The sequence below is a fragment of the Pelophylax lessonae genome (assembly GCF_965119305.1).
Source record: "Pelophylax lessonae genome assembly, chromosome: 1".
Taxonomy (NCBI): Eukaryota; Metazoa; Chordata; class Amphibia; order Anura; family Ranidae; genus Pelophylax; species Pelophylax lessonae.
In genome coordinates, this window is record NC_138768.1 from 33,155,583 (window position 1) to 33,179,404 (window position 23,822).

General features: G+C 43.6%; 1 protein-coding gene across 1 annotated transcript in view; it reads right to left on the reverse strand.

The window, feature by feature from the left end:
- The window catches only part of UNC13B (unc-13 homolog B), a 703,803-nt gene that overhangs the window by 168,122 nt on the left and 511,859 nt on the right, over positions 1-23,822 (reverse strand). Inside the window, exon 16 of the mRNA XM_082256386.1 lies at positions 23,567-23,708. Coding sequence (XP_082112512.1) covers positions 23,567-23,708 — 142 coding nt within the window. The remainder of the gene's footprint in view (positions 1-23,566; positions 23,709-23,822) is intronic.

Sequence of the window (23,822 nt, forward strand, 5' to 3'; positions counted from 1 at the left end):
GGGACCTTTAGGCTACATTCACACCTGAGCGTAGCGTTTTTCGCGCGTTTTTTACCGCGATTTTTGCGGCGTTTTTTACCGCGATTTTTGTGCAGGCGTTTTTAGATTGAATAGAGATCAATGGAAAACGCCTGTAATCTGCCCAAAAAGAAGCTCATGTACTTTTTTGAGCGTTGGGCGTTTTGTATACAGCGTCAAAACGCTCAGATGTGAACAGGGGCCATTGAAATGAATAGGATTTGTCTTGTTGGGCGTTTTGAGAGCTGATCCTAGAGCAGAAAAACGCCCCAAAAACGCCCCAAAACGCCTACATGTGAACGGAGCCTTAACCACTTAAGCCCCTTCCTGACCAGGGGGTATTTTGCGATTCGGCACTGCGTGACTTTAACGGACAATTGCGCGGTCGTGCGACGCTGTACCTAAACGAATTTGACGTCCTTTTTCCCCCCACAAACATAGCTTTCTTTTGGTGGTATTTGATCACCCGTGCGATTTTTTGATCATGCGCTATAAACAAAAAATAGCGTCAATTTTGCAAAAATAACAACATTTTTCACATTTTTTTATATGAAATTCCCAAAAAAAAAAAAAAAATGTAAAAATCAAAATTTTTTAACATTTTCGGCCAATTTGTTTTATGCTACATATGTTTGGTTAAAAAAAAAAAAAAAAAAATCGCAAAAAGCGTATTTTTATTGGTTTGCGCAAAAGTTATTGCGTTTACTAACAAAGGGAAAGATTTTTGTCATTTTTGTTGTTTTTTTTTTTTGTAACGCGTAATGGCAGCGATCTGCAATTTTTTTTGCAGTACTGCGACATTGGGGCTGACAGATCGGACCCTTGACTGAAAGATTTATTCTTCTCCGTGTTCCCTTCTTCTCACTTCCTGTCCAGTTGAAAAAAAAAAAAAAAAAAAAAAGATTTCTAAAAGTTTTGGCAGGAGTGGAAGGTTAACAATAGATATTGAGGTCTTGTACAAGCATGTCAGCATCCAAGCGTGGCGCCCCAGCAGACCCCGAGCCCCGCGCTTCTATCAACAGCAGGCAATCACTTTGGTTACTAACAGCTCGCGGGTTTCTGAGTGCGGCGGGTGATCAGACGCCGTTCTCATCGCCTGGTCCGGGGGGGATTTGGCTTCTAAGCCGGTGGAATCACGCAGACACCGAAATAAAATATGCTAATTAAATTCCCAACTAAAAACAAGCCACAACAACTTCTTACGCAAGCCGTTCTTTCAACTCGTGTTTAGAGAATTGTCAGATTTTACAAGATTACAGAATAAAAAAAAAAAAAAGACCAGAACATTCAGTGCGTTAGAGAAGAGCCAATCGGGATCATCAGGAAACTCACACCACCTGCATAGTAATCATTTACCCCAACTTCTCAGCGCTGTCAGGTCTTTAGGATCCTAAAGAAATACGAGGGAGCTGCACCACAGGGGTTGTGCTCCAATACAGAACCGGAGGTATAGGGATCCTGTACTGCAGAGCTTACACTCTACTAGAGAACTAGAGGTATGAAAGTTCTATACCATAAGGTTTATACTCTAATAGAGAACACGAGATGTAAGGGTCCCGTACTGCAGAGCTTACAGTCTAATAGAGAACTAGAGGTATAAAGGTCCCATACTGCAGAGCTTACACTCTACTAGAGAACTAGAGGTATGAAAGTTCTATACCATAAGGTTTATACTCTAAAAGAGAACAGGTGTAAGGGTCCCATACTGCAGAGCTTACAGTCTAATAGAGAACAGGAGGTGTAAGGATCCTGTACTGCAGAGCTTACACTCTACTAGAGAACTAGAGGTATGAAAGTTCCATACCATAAGGTTTATACTCTAATAGAGAACAGGAGGTGTAACGGTCCGGTACTGCAGAGCTTACAGTCTAATAGAGAACAGGAGGTATAAGGGTCCTGTCCTGCAGAGCTTACACTCTACTAGAGAACAAGAGGTATGAAAGTTCTATACCAGCCTTTCTCAACCAGTGTGCCGCGGCACACTGGTGTGCCGCCAGAGGTCCTCAGGTGTGCCGCGGGATCATGGGACAGAAGGGCTGTCAGATGAGCCCAATCTCCCCATCCCCTGCCGAACTGTACATTGGCACTGTGAGGAAGCTCTATCAGCCTCAGCAAAGTGAAAGTAATGGGAGGGTGGAGTGTGTTGTGCTCTCTGCTTTCCAGTACAGTAACCGGCAGAATGAGGAAAGGTACTGTGCTAAAACATTTTAAAAGGGCTTTATACGTGTGTGTGTGTGTGTGTGTGTGTATATGTACATGTACATGTGTGTGTGTATGAGTATATATATATATATATTTATTTATGTGTACATGTGTGCATGTCTGTGTGTGTGTACATGTGTCTGTATTTGTGTGTGTATGTGTGTACTTGAGTGTGTGTATGTGTGCATATATACATGTGTCTGTATGTGTGTGTTTGTACATGTGTTTGTATGTGTCTACATGTGTACGTGCCTGTATGTGTGCATATATACATGTGTCTGTAATGTGTGTGTTTGTACATGTGTTTGTATGTGTCTACATGTGTACGTGCCTGTATGTGTGCATATATACATGTGTCTGTAATGTGTGTGTTTGTTTGTACATGTGTTTGTATGTGTGAACATGTGTAAGTGCCTGTATGTGTGCATATATACATGTTTCTATATGTGTGTGTGCATGTGTCTGTATGTGTGTATATGTATGTTACTTTTAATCCTGACCCTACCCGCAGAAATGCAGGGAAAGAAGTCCCTGACCAATTTTTTAAAATTGCGCCGCACCAAAAGCAACCCCACATTTGCCAATGTGTGGGCTACCACTAAGAATGAATGGCACCCCTAAACATCAGAGCATTTGTCTTTGTGTCAGGAACGAACGCCATTTTGCACGTGTTCTGCGACATACAGTAATGTGAACCAAGCCTAGGACAGGGGTGCCTCAAGACTGAAAACACTATTCAAGGGCGCCCCGACTGGAAAAAGGTTGAGAAACACTGTTCTATACTATAAGGTTTACCCTCTAACAGAGAACAGAAGGTATAAGTGTCCGGTACTGCAGGGGTTACACTACAAACAAGAACAAGGGGTATAAGGGGCCTGCACCACGGGGGTTATACTCTAATACAGTATAAAATGTATAAGTGTCCTGTTCTGCAGAGCTTGGATCTGAGATTCAATAGAGTGTGGGACAAATACATTGCAAGGATCGGCGTCACCTTGACCTACACTGATTGTTTTTACGCGGCACCTGCACTTTTATGATTTTGCAAATTTTTTTGCTATTTTACACATTTTTTTCTGGGACAGTTGCAATGGACTAATGTTGGTGATCACATAATATGTTTAACACACTATTTAATAATTAATTTATCAATTTTATCATTGATATGCACGGTTGAACATATTATAATTTGTGTTTTTAATACATTTAAATGGCGCAGCTCTGTTATGGAAGAAGTATGACATTTATATGTAGTGAAAGCATTTTTGGTGTCGGCAGCCGCTTACATCTTGCTTAAAGTTTAGGGTTTGGATTGTGGTTGCGCTGATTTACACGTTTAGATTCTGTCATTATAGTTGAACATACAGCTTTTTCTTTCTAATACCCTTGAAATGGATCCTTGCAGGGAATATCAGTGCCTCCGTTAAAAAAAAAAAAAAAAAGAATGCAACAGAGAACTCTGTTTTTTATTACAACAAAGAAATGATTTTGGTTCCCTTTGTTGGCTGGCAGGGCGGAACACGCAGGGGAATTTTCTATCGCGCTGTGAGTCATCTTGCCTACATTCCTCGCTGGGTACAAAGTGATGGAGCCGTTTGTCATGAAGCTTTTTTTACCAGGCTGGTGTGGGTCCTCGCGGTCGGATCGGTATCCCCTTCCCAGGATAACTTCACGCCGCGTTGCTGAGCAACAGAAATGAAGCTATAAGAGTGAAGGAGTCAGGTGTGATCCTCAGGAGAGATCTCGCCATTTACATCTCCCATTAATCACCGAAACTGACACATTCAACGAGCCGTTCATTAAAGACGGGAGGGACCACAACCTCTTGTTTTAGGAGCACACCTGTCAGGGTGACGCAACCGTTCGGAAAAGGACACTCCAAAAGATTTTGACATTAATCTTCCCGGCTCTGCAAGATTTTAAAGATCAAGTGGATGAGAAAAAGTGCAATTTGGGTAATGGAAGAAGAAAAGAGCATTTAAGAGGAGACAATTTTTTTCTGGAGGACTTAAGGACCCGAAAAATAAATTGAATAAAAAACGTTTACTAGGCAACCAGAATTCCGATCATCTTGGCGTAGATCCTGACGTTTTCAGCTATCCCCGCTTAATCTGATGCATTACTTTTTTGATTAATCTATTTTTATATGATGAGGATATTGATTGGCCCAAAACTGACATGTTCCTGAAGAAGTGCTAGGGCACAAAACGTGTAGAATGTTCCTGAAGAAGCGCTAGGGCACAAAACGTGTAGAATGTTCCTGAAGAAGCGCTAGGGCACAAAACGTGTAGAATGTTCCTGAAGAAGCGCTAGGGCACAAAACGTGTAGAATGTTCCTGAAGAAGCGCTAGGGCACAAAACGTGTAGAATGTTCCTGAAGAAGCGCTAGGACACAAAACGTGTAGAATGTTCCTGAAGAAGCGCTAGGGTGCAAAACGTGTAGAATGGTTCTGAAGAAGCACTAGGGCACAAAACGTGTAGAATGTTCCTGAAGAAGCGCTAGGGTGCGAAACATGTAGAATGTTCCTGAAGAAGCGCTAGGGCACAAAACGTGTAGAATGTTCCTGAAGAAGCGCTAGGGCACAAAACGTGTAGAATGTTCCTGAAGAAGCGCTAGGGCACAAAACGTGTAGAATGTTCCTGAACAAGCGCTAGGGCACAAAACGTGTAGAATGTTCCTGAAGAAGCGCTAGGGCACAAAACGTGTAGAATGTTCCTGAGGAAGCGCTAGGATGCAAAACATGTAGAATGTTCCTGAAGAAGCGCTAGGGCACAAAACATGTAGAATGTTCCTGAAGAAGCGCTAGGGCGCGAAACATATAGAACCAAGTGTCATAATTGAGGGCACCTTGTCGATGTCGGCATCTACCATCATTGTATGCTCCTGGTTAGGGGTTGGGGCATTCCTCAGGCCTGAGAGTGACCTCCTCTGTCTGCATCGACCTATTAAGGTGTTTCCCAGGGTTGTTCTATTTTAGATAAGGTTCAATGTATTGTCAAAAAACATTTTTTGTATGTATATTGTATGTCGTCTTTTGAAGATTTTAAACTGTAATTATTAAAAATTTATATTTTTTACAAAAATTATGGTTGGTTGGTAAACTATGTTGTGCCACTAAAGTCCATCTGGTTACTTAAAAATATTCATCTTGGCGTAAAAATGTAAGCGTGGGGCTGGCTGATCCTGCCAAAGGCAAATATTCTTCTCATAGGCGTGCGCACAGGGGGCTCTGATGAAGAGGCGAAGCCTCGAAACGCGCTATCCGCTATTTCATTAAGACTGTGGACTGTGTAATGGACTCCTTTATCTGAATCTGACATGCTGGCTTACAACATATGTTTGTGAGTAGATATATTTTTATCTGCTATCAATAAATCTCTATTGAGGATAATGCGCTAGGCAGGTGCGCCCTTTCTTTGTTTTTTGTTTGTGCGCACAGGGGGTGCTGGGTGTGCCTGGGCACACCCTAATCACTGTGTGCAGAGCCGATTCCCCCAGCTTCCTGGCGTCCCCCATCTCTCCCATGCAGTGCTGTCAGCAGGGCTGCTGTTAGAAATCACAGGGCCACATACAGCCTAGCTGCTGGGGCCCCCTCTTCCCAGTCTATGGTGACAGAGGACATCGATTTATCAGTCCCTTTCTTTGCAGCTTCAGCAGCACAGATGAACGAATAGGCAATGTTCTGAGGCTTCTGGCTCATTCACAAACTGAAGCATAGCAAATAGTTTACTATGCTTCCGTGATAAATGGACACAGCGGTGATTGGCACAGATCGCTCACTGTGTTCATTCTGGAAAGGAAGGGGCCAGAAAATGACACTTACCGGTTCATTCCCCCACTATCAATCTTAAAACATCTCTCTTTGTCCCCCCAGTAGCTGCCAGCGGGAGAGAAGCAGAGGGAAGCCAGAAGTGCTGCGGGGGAAAGGGGCAAAGGAGGGCCCTGGACAGCAGATGGAACCGGCGCATGTGCTAGGACCAATCCCCTGCAGTGCAGCCGGTGGGAGGAAGAGAAGCTGCCAGCACTGCAGGAGAAGACAGAAGAGGATTGGTGGCTGCAATAAGACGGTACAGTCGGCCCTCCTGCTCAGCAGGTGTCCGGGCCCCCCGTTTGAACTGAAGGTGCCCAGGCCCAGTACAGGAGGGCCCACTGTACTGCCTTATCAATGGCCCTGGCTGTCAGCTTCCCTCCTCTTCCACTGGCTGCTGCGAGAGGATGTTTCAGGATGGATGAATAAACACAGTGAGTGATCTGTACCAACCACTCCTGTGTTCATTCTTAACTTAAAGAGGAACTCCAGGCACCCATAAAAAAATAAAAGTCTACACCTTTTGTAGATGCGGACTTTTAAAATAACAGACAATCACCTGTCCCACGGTCCAGCGGTGAGCTCACCACAGCCGTCTTCCACCTCTGTCCTCCCTCGGCAGCGCCGGTATCCTCACTATGGGCACCCAGCTGTGACAGCTTCGCAACCGGGCACGCACTGCGCATGCGCGAGTCACGCGGCACATCCTACATTGGTGTATGCGGTCTTCTGAGACCTGTCAGTGTCCGGGAAGACTGCAGGGGGGAGAGAGGAAGAAGAACTACTGTTACCAGCACCATGGCGCTGGGAAGGGAAGTGGGAGCTGGCACCTGACAAAATCGGGTACCCGACCCCCCCCCACAGCTCCTGAAAAGTGGTAATTGTGCAAGAGGATCCGGGAACGAGTCCTTAAAGCGGAACTTCCCCTTTTGGGTGGATTTCCGCTTTAAATTCCTAGCTTCAGTTTGTGAATGAACAGGAAGCCTCCCAGCAAAGAGCACTTCCCATTCACTTTGCAGGAAAATACCAAGGAACATCAAAGCAGAACTTTAGTGATTCCAGCAATAGATGAGAGCGAGTTGCTGGTCTTCTCCCCCCCCCAAATATACCACATAGTTATACCTCTGACACGTTTGTGCATATTACTAGATTGTGACACACCTATCGTTGGTCCTGAAGAAGCATAGAGAGAAACGCGTCGACCAGCAATTAACCACTTCAGCTCTGGAAGGTTTTACCCCTTAATGACCAGGCCAATTTTTGTGATTCGGCTCTGCGTTGCTTTAACTGACAAGTGCAACACTGTACCCAAATAAAATTGATGTTCTTTTTCCCCACAAACAGAGCTTTCTTTTGGTGGTATTTGATCACCTGTGTGGTTTTTAGATTTTGCGCTATAAACAAAAAAAGAGCGACAATTTTTTCAAAAAACGCAATATTTTTTACTTTCTAAAAACATTTCCAATAAAAATTATTATTATTTATTTATTTTTTTAAATCAGAAACAAAAGTTTATCAACGAAAACAAGAACTTACAGGCTTCACAAAACATACTCATTTGCAGATAAGAATAGACAACCAAATAGCATGAGTAACACCCCCAGAAGAACAAACTCCCATCAAAACACAGTCAGCCACAATAAAAAATATTTTTAAAAATCACATTTTTTTTAGGCCAACTTGTATTTTCTACATATTTTTGGTAAAAAAAAATCTCAAAAAGCGTATATTAACCACTTCTGGACCGGAAAGATTTTGCCCCCTTAATGACCAGGCCATTTTTCGCGATTCGGCACTGCGTTATTTTAATGGACAATATCACAGTCGCGCGACGCTGTACCTAAAAAAAAAAATGGATGTCTTTTTTTTCCCCGCACAAATAGAGCTTTCTTTTGGTGGTATTTTATCACCTGTGCGATTTTTATTTTTTGAAAAAAAATATATATATTTTTCACATTCTGCTATATGACATTCCCAAAAAAAAAATTAAAAATCAAATTTTTTTTATCATTTTAGGCCAAATTGCATTCTGATACATATTTTTGGTAAAAAAAAATCCCAAAAAGCGTATTTTAATTGGTTTGCACAAAAGCTATAGCGTTTACAAACTACGGGATAGATTTTTGGACTTTTTTTTTTTTTTATTAGTAATGGCGGAGATCAGCAATTTTTAGCGGGACTGCGTCATTGCGGCGGACAGACCGGACCCCTAACTGATATTTTGTTGGGGACCAGTGACATTATTACAGTAATCATTGCTATATAGAGAAACCTATCTGGCATCCGCCTAACAACTGTACTTTTATTTTCTCCCTCAGCCCATCCCCCATAGTTATTACCTGACCCTCCCTCTTAGATTGTAAGCTCTACTGAGCAGGGCCCTCTGATTCCTACTGTATTAAAGTGTATTGTATTTGCACTGTCTACCCTCAAGTTGTAAAGCGCTGCGTAAACTGTCGGCGATATATCAACCCTATATAATAATATGCACTGTTACTGTATAAATGACACTGGCTGGGAAGGGGTTAACACTGGGGGTGATCAAAGGGGTTACATGTGTTCCCTTTTGTGATTACTGTGTGGGGGGGATGGGTTGGACAGAGGCAGAGAGAGATCGGTGATTCAGCTTAGCTGAATCACACGATCTTTCCCTTCTTCTCTGACAGGAGAGCTGCCTGCTTTGTTTACATAGGCAGGCGGCTCTTCTGTCAGTCTAGCCGAAGATCATGGGAGGCCAGCAGCGATCGAGCCCGCTACTCCCACGGTCTGCCTCCCACTGTGTCTAATCACATGCACATAATCACGTAGATCTATGCTCCGCCCTGCCGCAGTAAATCTGCAAGTGGTTAAGACAGTATCTCAATCAATTGCTACAAATGTATCGGTGTTCACAGTGATATCTCCAATAATATCACTCAAGTCTGATATGGATTTTTAATAGTTGCCCTTTTGGGAGTGTATTATGTTTTTTTTTTTTTTTTTTTTTTTTACATAATGTCTGTCTCATGTTAGTGCCATTAACCAGTTCTGGACCGCAAGATTTTCTCCCTTAAGGACCAGGCCATATTTTGAGATTCGGCACTGCGTTAATTTAACGGACAATTGCACGGTTACACGACGCTTTCTTTTGGTGGTATTTGATCACCTGTGCGATTTTTATTTTTTTGCGCTATAAACAAAAAAAAAAAGAGCGACAATTCTGAAAAAAAAAAAAAAACAATATTTTTCACTTTCTGCAATACAACATTCCCCAAAGAAAATTTAAAAATTAATTTTTTTTTAACATTTTAGGCCAATTTGTTTTCTGCTACATATTTTTGGTAAAAAAAAAAAAAAAAAATCGCAATAAGCGTATTTTGATTGGTTTGTGCAAAAGTTATCGCATCTACTAACTACGATAAAGATTTATGTAATTTTTTAGTGTTTTTTTTTTTTTTTAACTAGTAATGGCGGCGATCTGCGATTTATTTGCAGGACCGCGACATGGCAGCGGACAGATCGGACCCCTAACTGACATTTTTGACACTTTTGGGGGGACCAGTGACATTACTACAGTAATCAGTGCTAAAAATATGCATGGTTACTGTAATAATGACACTGGCAGGGAAGGGGTTAACAGTAAAGGTCAGTGATGGCGAACCTTGGGCACCCTAGATGTTTTGGAACTACATTTCCCATGATGCTCAATTACACTGCAGAGTGCATGAACATCATGGGAAATGTAGTTCCAAAATATCTGGGGTGCCAAGGTTCACCATCACTGGTATAGGTGATCAAGGGGTTAAATGTGACCCTAGGGGAGTGATTCTAACTGTGGGGGGCGTGGCTTCCAAGATGACCATAGAGACATGTGATCCTATATAGAAGGATCACAGGCGCTCTGTGATCATTCCAGGGAGAAGGACGGTCAAGGTCCTCTCTCAGCGGGGAGCAATCGGGTGTGTCAGGCGGCAATCGGAGCCGCCTGCCCCGTGCACCGGCTTCCCCGCTGTCAAGTGGGGGGCGGGAGCGCCCTCACCCCCTAGCTTCCCGCACGCAACCAATGTAGATCTACGTCGGTTTGCGCAGGAGAGCCACCCTGCCGCAGTAAAAAGGCGGCAGGTGGTTGGGAAGTGGTTAATGAATATTATTCAACAAAAAAAAAAATCACTTTTCGGTAAACTTCCACTCTGGACAAGCGAAGTCGAAATTACTCGGCAAAGACGCGCATTTTGTTAATCAGCAGAAGATCATTAGGATGCATCTGGAGAGAACATCAGACTCCGGTGTGATCAATATCTCTCCCTATGAGCTTTGTATGGAGACCGGCTGTGTGATGAAAGGTTAATGGAGTTATGGCGGGGACATGTCAGATACACAGCGCCCCCTTTCCCAGCATGCCGCTGTGTGCGTCCATATACGGCGCTCTGCTTGACATTAAACGCAGCCGCATCGCAACAGCCGACACGAGGCTCTGAACTGGCAGGAGAAGCTCATTCTCACCTGTGATGAGGTGATAATACAGGAGAAGGCAGGAGGCCAGGGATGATCAGGACACCGTGACCTACTTATCCAACTACTTTGATGGCAACACTATGGAGGACACTAAAAGGCGAAGTAGCGGGACCGAGCATTGCAGGTCTACGTGGAAAAAAAGATAAAATCCATCATAGTTACATAGTTAGCAAGGTTGAAAAAAGACATCAGTCCATCCAGTTCAACCTATGATGCGCGCTTGTGTTTGCTGTTAATCGTACATTGTATACCCCTGTATGTTGTACATTGTATACCCCCGTATGTTGTACATTGTATACCCCTGTATGTTGTACATTGTATACCCCCGTATGTTGTACATTGTATACCCCTGTATGCTGTACATTGTATACCCCTGTATGCTGTACATTGTATACCCCTGTATGTTGTACATTGTATACCCCTGTATGTTGTACATTGTATAACCCTGTATGTTGTACATTGTATACCCCTGTATGTTGTACATTGTATACCCCTGTATGTTGTACATTGTATACCCCTGTATGTTGTACATTGTATACCCCTGTAAGTTGTACATTGTATACCCCTGTATGTTGTACGTTGTATACCCCCGTATGTTGTACATTGTATACCCCTGTATGTTGTACATTGTATACCCCCGTATGTTGTACATTGTATACCCCTGTATGCTGTACATTGTATACCCCTGTATGCTGTACATTGTATACCCCTGTATGTTGTACATTGTATACCCCTGTATGTTGTACATTGTATACCCCTGTATGCTGTACATTGTATACCCCTGTATGCTGTACATTGTATACCCCTGTATGTTGTACATTGTATACCCCTGTATGTTGTACATTGTATAACCCTGTATGTTGTACATTGTATACCCCTGTATGTTGTACATTGTATACCCCTGTATGTTGTACATTGTATACCCCTGTATGTTGTACATTGTATACCCCTGTAAGTTGTACATTGTATACCCCTGTATGTTGTACGTTGTATACCCCTGTATGTTGTACATTGTATACCCCTGTATGTTGTACATTGTATACCCCTGTATGTTGTACATTGTATACCCCTGTATGCTGTACATTGTATACCCCTGTATGCTGTACATTGTATACCCCTGTATGTTGTACATTGTATACCCCTGTATGTTGTACATTGTATACCCCTGTATGTTGTACATTGTATACCCCTGTATGTTGTACATTGTATACCCCTGTATGTTATACATTGTATACCCCTGTATGTTGTACATTGTATACCCCTGTATGTTGTACATTGTATACCCCTGTATGTTGTACATTGTATACCCCTGTATGTTTTACATTGTATACCCCTGTATGTTGTACATTGTATACCCCTGTAAGTTGTACATTGTATACCCCTGTATGTTGTACGTTGTATACCCCTGTATGTTGTACATTGTATACCCCTGTATGTTGTACATTGTATACCCCTGTATGTTGTGGTCTCTAAGGTGCCCATCTAATAGTTTTTTAAACTATCAATGCTCCCTGCTGATACCACTGGTTGTGGAAGAGAATTCCACATCCTTACTGCTCTTACAGTGAAGAACCTCTTACGCATTTTAAGGTTAAACCGCCTTTCCTCTAGTCTTAGTGAGTGGCCACGTGTTTATAACTTAAATAATGGAAGAGTTCAAAAGTGATTGGGGAGGGAGACCTGGCAGTGCCAACTATGATTGTTGAATCCAGATGTCTTTAGATCAGTGTTTCTCAACTCCGGTCCTCAGGACGCACTAACAGGCCAGGTTTGCAAGATAACTGAAATACATCCCAGGTGATATAATTTGCTGCTCAGTGATTGCAGTACTCTTGTCTGCATCTCCCCAAAGTAATACTTAACCGGTTGCCGCACGACTATATACGGCGGCGGTCAGCCCCGGCCAGGCAAAGTGACGTATATATACGTCATGAGCCAGGGAGCCAATAGCGCCCGCCCCGGCTCGTTCACGGACACCACCGTGCGTGTGACCGGTGGACCCGATGTCCGCCGGTCACTCGGCGACCGTCCGCTGTGCAGGGAGAAAGGCAGGCGGCTAATGTAAACAAAGCCACCTGTCATTCTTCCCTGTGTAAAAGCACAGATCACTCGGTCCTGCTATGTAGGACCGTTGATCTCTGCTGTTACACACACAGCCACATCCCTGCACAGTTAGAAGCACGCCCCTAGGGACACACTTAACCCCTCCCTCTCCAATGAAGTTAACCCCTTCCCTGCTAGTGTCATTATTACAGTAACAGTGCATATGTATAGCACTGATGATTACTGAAGTAATGTCACTGGTACCCCCAAAAGTGTCAAAAATGTCAGTCAAAGGTCCGATCTGTCCGCCGCAATGTCGCAGTCCCACAAAAAAAAAAAATAAAAAAATTGCAGATCGCCACCATTACTCGTTAAAAAAAAAAAACAACAAAAATGACAAAAATCTTTCCCTTAGTTAGTAAACGCAATAACTTTTACGCAAACCAATCAAAATACGCTTATTGTGATTTTTTTTACCAAACATATGTAGCAGAAAACAAATTGGCCAAAAATGTAAAAAAATTTTGATTTTTACATTTTTTTTGGGGAGAATTTCATATAAAAAAATGTGAAAAATATTGTTATTTTTGCAAAATTGACGCTCTTTTTTTGATTATAGCGCATAATCAAAAAAAAAATCGCACAGGTGATCAAATACCACCAAAAGAAAGCTCTGTTTGTGGGAAAAAAAAGGACATCAAATTAGTTTAGGTACAGCGTTGCACGACCGCGCAATTGTCCGTTAAATTCACGCAGTGCCGAATCACAAAATACCCCCTGGTCAGGAAGGGGGTAAAATCTTCCGGGGCTTAAGTGCTTAAAAGTATAAATTACCGTGATAATTAGCCCATACCTCTGTGATAATTGTAACTAAAAAACGAAGAAAAAGATGGGGCTTTATATGGGCAAATGGGAAGAGGAAAATCACAAATATCACACAATTATGATAAAATGACTCTCTTTATTGTACATACATATATATATATATATATATATATATATATATATATATATATAAAAATATATATCCTATAGACACATATTGAGTGAAAAATAAAAGAAAATCGCATGTGTAGAAAATGAATTCCCGTAGAGCAGTGATGGCGATCCTTGGCACCCCAGATGTTTTGGAACTACATTTTCTATGATGCTAATGCACTCTGCAGTGTAGTTGAGCATCATGGGAAATGTAGTTCCAAAACATCTGGGGTGCCAAGGATCGCCATCACTGCTCTACGGGAATTCATTTTCTACACATGCGATTTTCTTTTATTTTTCACTCAATATGTGTCTATAGGATATATATTTTTTTATATATATGTATGTACAAAAAAGAGAGTCATTTTATCATAATTGTGTGATATTTGTGATTTTCCTCTTCCCATTTGCCCATATAAAGCCCCATCTTTTTCTTAGTTTTTTAGTAATACTTAAAACCTGGCCTGTTAGTGGGTCCTGAGGACCGGAGTTGAGAAACACTGCTTTAGAGGAAGGCCCCTTTCACACGGGCTTTCTGATCCAATCGTCAGTTTTTCAGGCGGACCGGATCGGACGCTCCATGCATCCCTATGGGGCAGCGGATGTCAGCAGAGACATCTCCTCTGACACCCACTGCGATCCAATCCTGTCCATGAAATCCGGACAGATGGAAACCCTATTTTCCATCCGTCCAGCGGATCGGATCGGATGAGAAGGAACAGGTGGTCCGTTCTCATCCGATCTCCCCATAGAGGACCGCAATGATCTGACAGCTCCGTCTCTGCACACAGAGCAGAGACGGAGCTGCCATCCGCCTGCTCAGCGGGGATCAGCGGATCAATCACCGATGAGAAGAACGGACTCCTTCGGGCTCGCCGCCCGTATGAAAGAGGCCGAACAGTGTATAGGATATGACCAGACAGTAGTGTTTCTCAAAGGGGAAAGAAGTGAGTATTTACATCGGTCTGCAATGGTTTTAACCGGTTGCCGACCGCCGCACGACTATATACTGCGGCGGTCAGCCCCGGCCAGGCAGAGTGACGTATCGGTACGTCACTCGCCTGTCACTGACTTGCGAGCCTATCGCGGGCGGGCGCGCGCCCACCGAGGCGCGCGCCCGCCGCGGCTCGTTCACAGACAAGTCAGTGCGTGTGACCGGCGGACTCGATGTCCGCCGGTCACACTGCGATCGCTCCTGTGAAGGGAGAAAGACAGAGCAGCTTGTGTAAACAAGCTGCCTGTCAGTTCTCCCTGTGTAAAAGTGAAGATCTGACCGTTCTACTATGTAGAACGGTTGATCTTTGCTTTTACACCAATAGGAATGTCCCTACACAGTTAGAAGCACGCCCCTAGGACACACTTAACCCCTCCCTGTCCAATAAAGTTAACCCCTTCCCTGCCAGTGTCATTTTTACAGTAACAGTGCATATGTATAGCACTGATTACTGCAGTAATGTCACTGGTACCCCCAAAAGTGTCAAAAATGTCAGTCAAGGGTCCGATCTGTCCGCCGCAGTACCGAAAAAAAATCGCAGATCGCCGCCATTACGCGTTAAAAAAAAAAAACACCAAAAATGACAAAAATCTTTCCCTTTGTTAGTAAACGCGATAACTTTTGCGCAAACCAATCAAAATACGCTTTTTGCAATTTTTTTTACCAAACATAGGTAGCATAAAACAAATTGGCCGAAAAATGTTAAAAAATTTTGATTTTTACTTTTTTTTTGGGGGAATTTCATATAAAAAAATGTGAAAAATATTGTTATTTTTGCAAAATTTACGCTCTTTTTTTGTTTATAGCGCGTGATCAAAAAATCACACAGGTGATCAAATACCACCAAAAGAAAGCTCTGTTTCTGGGAAAAAAAGGACGTCAAATTCGTTTAGGTACAGCGTCGCACGACCGCGCAATTGTCCGTTAAAGTCACGCAGTAAAAAAATCGCAAAAAAAACACTGGTCCTTTAGCAGCCAAATCCTCCGGGGGTTAAGTGGTTAAGATTTTTGAGCGATTAAATGGCGGCAGATCAGGGGCAATCACTTAGCTTAACCTACTAGAATAACTTTTTATACCCATTCATTTTAGACTACGGGATTTTTACTGTTTTTACGGTACCATTAAAGTCCACATATGCCTCACTTCGTTCCCCTTTAAAATAATAGGATGTAGGTAGGGACCTCTTTATGTTTATGTACCATAGGACACCTCCATTATATAAAAGGGTTTCTCAACCTTTTTTCAGTCAAGGCCCCCTTTAACCACTTCTGGACCGGAAGGTTTTACCCCCCCTTAATGACCAGGCCATTTTTTTGCGATTCGGCACTGCGTTACTCTTACTGACAATTGCGCGGTTGTGCGACGCTGTACCCAAATAAAATTTAAGTTCTTTTTTCCCCACAAATAGAGCTTTCTCTTGGTGGTATTTGATCACCTGTGCGATTTTAATTTTTTGCACTTTAACCACTTTAAAACCGGAAGATTTCCCCCCTTAATGACCAGGCCATTTTTTGGCGATTACGGCACTGCGTTACTTTAACTTATTGTGCGTACGTACGATGCTGTACCCCAAAAAAAATTGATGTCCTTTTTATTCCCCCACAAATAGAGTTTTCTTTTGGTGGTATTTGATCGCCTGTCCAAATTTTATTTTTTGCGCTATAAACAAAAAAATAAGCGACCATTCTGAAAAAAATATATATATATTTTTCACTTTCTGCTATAAAACATTCCCAATAAAAAAAAAAATATAAAAAGCTAATTTTTTCATAATTTTAGGCCAATTTGTATTCTGCTACATATTTTCGGTAAAAAAAATCCCAATAAGTGTATTTTGATCGGTTTGCGCAAAAGTTATTGCGGCTACAAACTACAGGAAAGATTTATGTCATTTTTATTTATTTATATTTTTTACTAGTAATGGCGGCGATCTGCAATTTTTTGCGGGACTGCGACATTGCGGCGGACAGATCGGGCCCCTAACTGACATTTTTGACACATTTTGGGGACCAGTGACATTACTACAGTACTACAGTGCTAAAAATATGCACTGTTATTGTACTAATGACACTGGGAGGGAAGGGGATAACAGTATAGGTGATCAAGGGGTTAAATGTGACCCTAGGGGAGTGATTCTAACTGTGGGGGGCGTGTCTTATGGAATAAACACAGATCTATAGGAGGAAACAGGATCCCGTGTTTACAACAGCAGACCGCCATTCTGTCTCCGCAGGGAGCGATCGCGGGTGCCTGGCGGCAATCGCGGCTGCCGGACCCGCAGATCAGCTTCCCCGTGGCAAATGGACACGCGCCGTTACTCGCAGTCCCGCAAAGCGACGTATAGTTACGTTGTTTCGTGGGACAGACCCGAGTATATGTACTGCTGGCGATCGGCAAGCGGTTAAAATGATGGACAGTCTCCAAGCACCCCATTCTAAAATGAAAAAAACAACTATTCTAATAGTTTCACACAATGCAGCAACATCCACAAGTAAAACACCCAACGTTAAAAGTGATTTATTCTTCCAAAGCAAACAGACTTTTGCACACTGGTACTGACTAGTATTCCAATGTTTCTCTTCTCCCTCAATTTCTCTCCATCAGTCAGCTAATGTGACCCCAGTGCTGATGGAGAGGGGCAGAGGAGGGTCAAACAAGGATGCTATGGAGGCAGCAGACATCCTCCTTATTAACGGATGATGTCATTGGCTGTAAGAATGCCAGTGTCTCATAGTAACGGTGCACAATGGAAACCTGTGGCTTTGTGTAACCAAAGGGCAGGCTTGGTCCCCCTGCTGGCCTGTATACAATTTTTGATCAATTTTTAGGCATTTCGCCAAGGCACCCCTGAAGAAAACACAAGACACCCCCATTGAAAAAGGCTGTCCTAAAGGACCACTGGGAAAGCTGATAATTGCTGTAGTAGTCACAGCTAATCGCTACTACAGTGAGTGCCACCTATCAGGGCCCATCAGTGGCACCTATCAGTGCAGCCTCATCAGTGCCCATCAGTGCAGCCTCATCAGTGCCCATCAGTGCAGCCTCATCAGTGCCCACCAGTGCAGCCTCATCAGTGCCCACCAGTGCAGCCTATTAATGCCACCTATCAGTGTCCACCAGTGCAGCCTCATCAGTGCCCACCAGTGCAGCATATTAATGCCACCTATCAGTGCCCACCAGTGCAGCCTACTAATGCCACCTATCAGTGCCCACCAGTGCAACCCCATCAGTGCCCACAAGTGCAGCCTATTAATGCCACCTATCAGTGCCCACCAGTGCAGCCTCATCAGTGCCCACTAGTGCAGCCTATTAATGCCACCTATCAATGCCCACCAGTGCAGCCTCATCAATGCCCACCAGTGCAGCCTCATCAGTGCCCACCAGTGCAGTCTATTAATACCACCTTATCAGTGCCCATCAGTGCAGCCTCATCAATGCCCACCAGTGCAGCCTCATCAGTGCCCACCACCTAGCAGTGCCCATCAGTGCAACCTTATCAGTGAAGGAGAAAACTTTCCTGTTTGCTAATTTTTTTTTAACAAACTATGAAATGTATTTATTTATTTTATTAATTTGCTGTCTTTTTTTCTTTGTTCAGCAAAGAAAAAAAAAACCAGCAGTGAATAAATACCACCAAAAGAAAGCTCTATTTATGTGAAAAAAAAAACGTATAAAAATGTAATTTGGGTACAGTGTTGCATGACCGCGCAATTGTCATTCAAAGTGTGACAACGCTTAAAACTAAAAATTAGCCTGGGCAGGAAGGGGGTGAAAGTGTCCAGCAGGTAAGTGGTTAATGATAAAAGGTGGAGTTTTTCCTCATTATACGGTTTCTGAATATATCAGGATGTGTTTCAAACTTTTTTTTCCACGCATCCACTTGCAGGCAGTCCCATGCATGTCAATTGGGATGCAGCAGCTGTACAGACACACCTGGTGCTCCCAATTTGGCATTGGTGCGGGTGCACAACCTTGAGCGCAAACAGCCTTTGCTTAGGGACCCGCACCCACACAGGCTTTAAACTAAGAGCAGCTTACCAGAAAAATAAAAACTATACTAATGGAAGGAGTGGCAAACCATAGAATAAAAGAATCCAAATGTATTCATTAGTTTATAGCAAAAAATAACAAATGTGTTTCGGGGATCAGGAAAATTCCCCCTTCATCAGGGCTTCAGTTAAAAGTCCATTCAAGGTTCTTATTTATTTTTTATTTAAAGAATACAACACAGATATTAATCACATATGCAGGTAAGTGAAACAACGGGTCTTCCTTTACAACACAAGGTTCTTATTTTAACTTAAGCCCTGACGAAGGGGGAGTTTTTCTGACTCCCAAAACACGTTTTTTTCTTCTTTTTTTTTAATAATAAATACATTTTTGCTTTTTTATGTTTATGATATTGATCACACTGGAGTCTGATGTTCTGGTGCTCCTTCCAATAGTGCATGCTTTTTTTTCTGGTAACGGGTACCCACTGGAGGGATAGCCTTGTCCATTGTGAGCAGCCTAACCTGAGCCTTTTCTCAGAATTTTCTTGTTCTCTTGTATGAACATCAAAGTCCAGATGCTTTTTTTTTATAAATTAGGGGCAGTGGCTTGATCCGTGCCGCTGCTGTACCCCAATTGACATGAATGGGGCTGCCTGAACGGAACCCCCATGCATCCCCGTGCGGGCAAACACAGCCAGGAAGTATGATGCGATACGCCCGTGTGAACAAGGCCTAAGGCTCGGTTTGTATTTCTAGGTTTTGTTTTCAGGTTTGATGGGGATGACTATAAAAAGAAGCCGACAGCTTGTTACACAGTCCATATTAATGAATTATCTGTCATGCGGTCCCTGAACTGAAGACTGAAGTCATCAAGAGCTCATCTAAGGGGAACAAAGAGCAGCGACCCCGCAGGGTATCGCATACGAACACATCTCAGAATTGAACAGAGTGTGCAAACACCTCCCTGTATGACAGACCCACTATTGTGTAAAGCTACTCAGCCGCATGGAAAGTCTAATTTGGGATCATTGTCGCTGCGCTCTACAATTTCCCAACGATTCATTAGAGATCAGATGCCGTTCCTCAAATAGAACATGTGAGAGAGGCACAAAGGAAAATTACAGCTAATCAAAGGGGGCAATGACATCTGCTGCACATAACCAACCGGGGCACAAAGTCGGTATTTAAAGGGGAGCGTTAGGATGGCCTTTACCCCCCCAACCCCCCTTCGCCAAACGCAGAATTTAATGTTGCATCCAGCGCTGCATGCCCATCCATCAGGGATCCTCAAACTACGGCCCTCCAGCTGTTGCGGAACTACGCATCCCATGAGGCATTGTAAAACTCTGAGATTCACAGACATGACCAGGCATGATGGGAATTGTAGTTCCTAAACAGCTGGAGGGCCATAGTTTGAAGACCCCTGATCTACATCATAAAAGACATTTTGAAAATAAAATACATTTTGATAAACTTTTTTATTTTCTATCTTTAACTTCCTGGTTTTCCGGAGGCACTGGTGACGTAGCCCTGGCCTCACAGGTTTCCCCTGGGAAGGTTGCATCACCAGTGTCCCAGGAAATTTTTTGTATTCTTAGATAACAGGACGCCTCATATCTTGTACAGATCAGCCTAAAAATCCACGTTAGGGCCAGCAAATTACTAGAATGAAGATTGGGGTTTAGATTGTGAGCAGGGCCTTCGTAACCCTCTTGTATTTTATTGTGAGCAAAGTGGAAGCGTCACTTTCTTTTTTTTTTTTGCACATTTTTGGAGCAACATCAATGACTTGGATAGGCCGCCCTCCTCTCCAAAGTAGCTCCTGGTACCTCTTTTTGGAGCCGAATTTAACACATTTCTGGACCGGAAAGGAATTGCCCCCCTAATGACCAGGCCATTTTTTTCAGCGCTGCGTTACTTTAACAGAAAATTGCGTGGTTGTACAAAATTGTACCAAAATAAAATTGATGTCCTTTTTTTTAACCACAAATAGAGCTTTCTTTTGGTGGTATTTGATCACCTGTGCGATTTTTTTTTTTGCGCTACAAACAAAAAAAGAGCGACGATTCTGAAAAAAAACAAAACAAAAAAAAAACAATATATTTCACATTCTATTATATAACATTCCCAAAAAAAAAATTTGAAAATAAATTTTATTTTTATCATTTTAGGCCAATTTGTTTTCTGCTACATATTTTTGGTAATAAAAATTGCAATAAGCGTATTTTGATTGATTTGCGTAAAAGCTAACACGTCTACAAACTAGGGATTTTTGTCATTTTTTTTACATTTTTATTTTTACTAGTAATGGCAGCGAACAGCGATTTTTAGCGGGATTGCGGCAGACAGATTGGACCCCTAACTGACATTTTTTACACTTTTGGGGGGACCAGTGACATTACTACAGTAATCAGTGCTAAAAATATGCACCGTTACTGTACTAATGACACTGGCAGGGAAGGGGTTAACCTAGGGGTGATCAAAGGGTTAATTGTGAGCCTAGGGGAGTGTTTTCTAACTCTATGGGGGAGGGACTTGTGAAATGATCATAGAGACCCGTGATCCTATAATAGAAGGATCACAGGCGCTCTGTGATCATTTCAGAGATAACAATAACTGTTTATTACAGCAGACCGCCCTTCTCTCTCAGCGGGGAGCGATCGCAGGTGCCTGGAGGCAATCGCGGCCGCCGGTCCCTTGGATCGCCATCCCTGCTAACTAGTGGGGACTGGAGCACGCCGGCACTTCCCCAGCACCACTCCCGCAAACGGACGTATCCCTGCGTCGATTTGCGCAGCCGAGCCAGCCTGCCGCATTAAAACTGCAGCGGGCGGTCAGCAAGTGGTTAAATAGCGAGATTTTGCGGGTGTTCTGTCATGTGACAGAATGCCCGTTTCTTTAGCGTGCTTGGGGTCCCATTAACAATAAACGGCACCTCGTTTTGGCCTGTTTTAGCGCACTATGTAAACGCCGGCAGAATCGCGCAATTCTGCCAACGATTCCGAGTTGTTCAGATGTGGACAGGGCCTGAGCTACTAGGAGGATGTTATACTACCGTTGGCCCAGGTAAGGATCAGGCATAGTGGCCAGATGCAGTGGTGTACTTTGGTTTTGTGCTGCCCTAGGCAAATCTAAAATTGGGCGTCCCTGCCCCCATCTAGATTTGTCCCACCCCAGGCACGGTATACTGTTCACGTCTCAGTGTCTGATGTGGAAGTTGCAGCCGTTCACAGAGAAGAGCTGCAGCTTCCTCATCAGACCCCGAGACATGATTGGTCCAAATGTTACATATGTAGTCAATGGGGCAAAGGATGGGGTCAGCAGGGCAGAAGATGAGGTGGCAATGGTGGGCACTGTTGGGGTCGCACTGATAACCAGGACAGTGATGATCAGTGCTCTTATTATCAGTGTAGATGCCCCCTGTCACATTGGCCGGTTGCCGGCTCTCCTCTCCTCACTCTGTCAGGAATGCCGATACTCGGTGTTTACATTGTGATCAGCTGTGATTGTACACAGCTGATCACATGGTAAAGAGCCGCTGTGATTGGCTCTTTAACCCGATCAGCTGTGCCAAAAAGGACACAGCGATCATAGGGCGCAGTTCTGGGAGGACATCAATAGATGCCCTCCCAGAACTTGATGACCATGCTATAGCCATCGTTCAGCAACAGCGTGGTCGCCAGGGTGGGCGGCGCCACCCCCCTGATAAATGCTGCCCAAAGCAAACACCTTGATTGCCTGGTGATTGATACCCCCCCCCCCCCCCCGGTCAGCAGTCCTACATACCTAAATGGCTGCAGCATGGTTTGGAAATAGAAGGTCACAATACGGACTTGAAATTTCTGCCTGGAGATCAGCTTTAATTTAACAATTTTTTAAAGTGATTGAAAGTGAACCTTTCAGAATTCCTCTCTAAGAACAAGCAACTATAGGTGCCTATGTTTGACTTTTGTTAGACATAAAACTTTCCTCTGTGAGCCCCTCTGAAAATGGTTTCACTATGTTACTGGGGGGCCTTACTTCCCGAACTTCACCTATTTTTTCAGAAAAACAGCCCTGCTCCTTGGACAAGGGGTTGGCACGTAGGGGCAGGGCTTTTTTTCTGAAAAAGTAGGTGCTGGAACTCAACCACAACCCACCCCCCCCAAACCCCTCTCCAACCCCCCCCCCTCAACACCACACACACCCACCCTCCAAGGGGCATCAATTAGCGGGTGCAATCAAATTTAATTTACAGTAGAACGGCCTTAAAAGAACATTAAACACCAGTGTGCATCATGTATAGAGAGCAGAGTTTTCGGGGTTACACACAGAGTGCAGAGTTCAGGGGTGCGTTACGCACATAGTGCAGAGTTCAGAGGTGCACTACATACAGTGCAGAGTTCAGCCTCTCTTTTATAGCTGCTTACCACTTACCATCCACATCTCATTTTCAGCCCTCCTCAGCTCCGGTCTCTGCATGCCCCCCCACTCCTATCCTCTCTCCCCACTCCTTAAAAGCTCCACCATCTTCCATGTTTTTCTTTTGTTGCTGTATTCTCCTGAAGCACCCAACTGACTCTGGTATCTCCCCACACATTGTAGGTTTCTCCACCTCTCTCACTTATAGGAAAATCAACCAGTGAGGGTGTTGGCATCCGCACTGCACCCTGGAACCTGCATTTTCCCTTTACCCACCCTGTGGGAGCTGCTGATGAGATCAGATCTGTAGGAGCTGTTGGGGGACAAGCTGTCACTAGTGATAGCGGTGAGCAGGGAGCAGAGGGCCTGGGCTAAAGGCGGTAGAACTGAGTTCCACCAAATTCCAGCTGAAAAAAAGCCCTGCCAAGGAGAGTGGTTCAACGGCCAATAAGCATGCTGATGCTGGACATGGATGATGAATGCTGAAGGGCTTAGCCCCAAAGTCAACAAAGTGGAACTAGGTTGAGAAAGGCACACAGAGGAGGCTTTCTGGGACCTGATTGGTTGAAATTACAATGTCTTCATTTTGCTCTAGCTGCTTTCTATAAATAAATGGCTGCTTTGGAGTACTTACAAGTGAAATTTCTCCTCCCACACGGGGTTCAGGTTTCCGTAGATGGTTTTCGTCCTCTTCTTGGTCTTCCCCACTTGCACGGTGACGTAGGGATCACTGGAGCCCGTCTTGTCCTTGGCCTGCAGACCCTGAGCGCAGAGAACTGCAAGACAGGAGAGGCCAGTGTGAGACGAACCACGCTACATATCAATGAACTCATAACGCTATCCAGCAAATGTTGAAACTGTTCACTTGGTTTGACTTAATTCAAATTTGT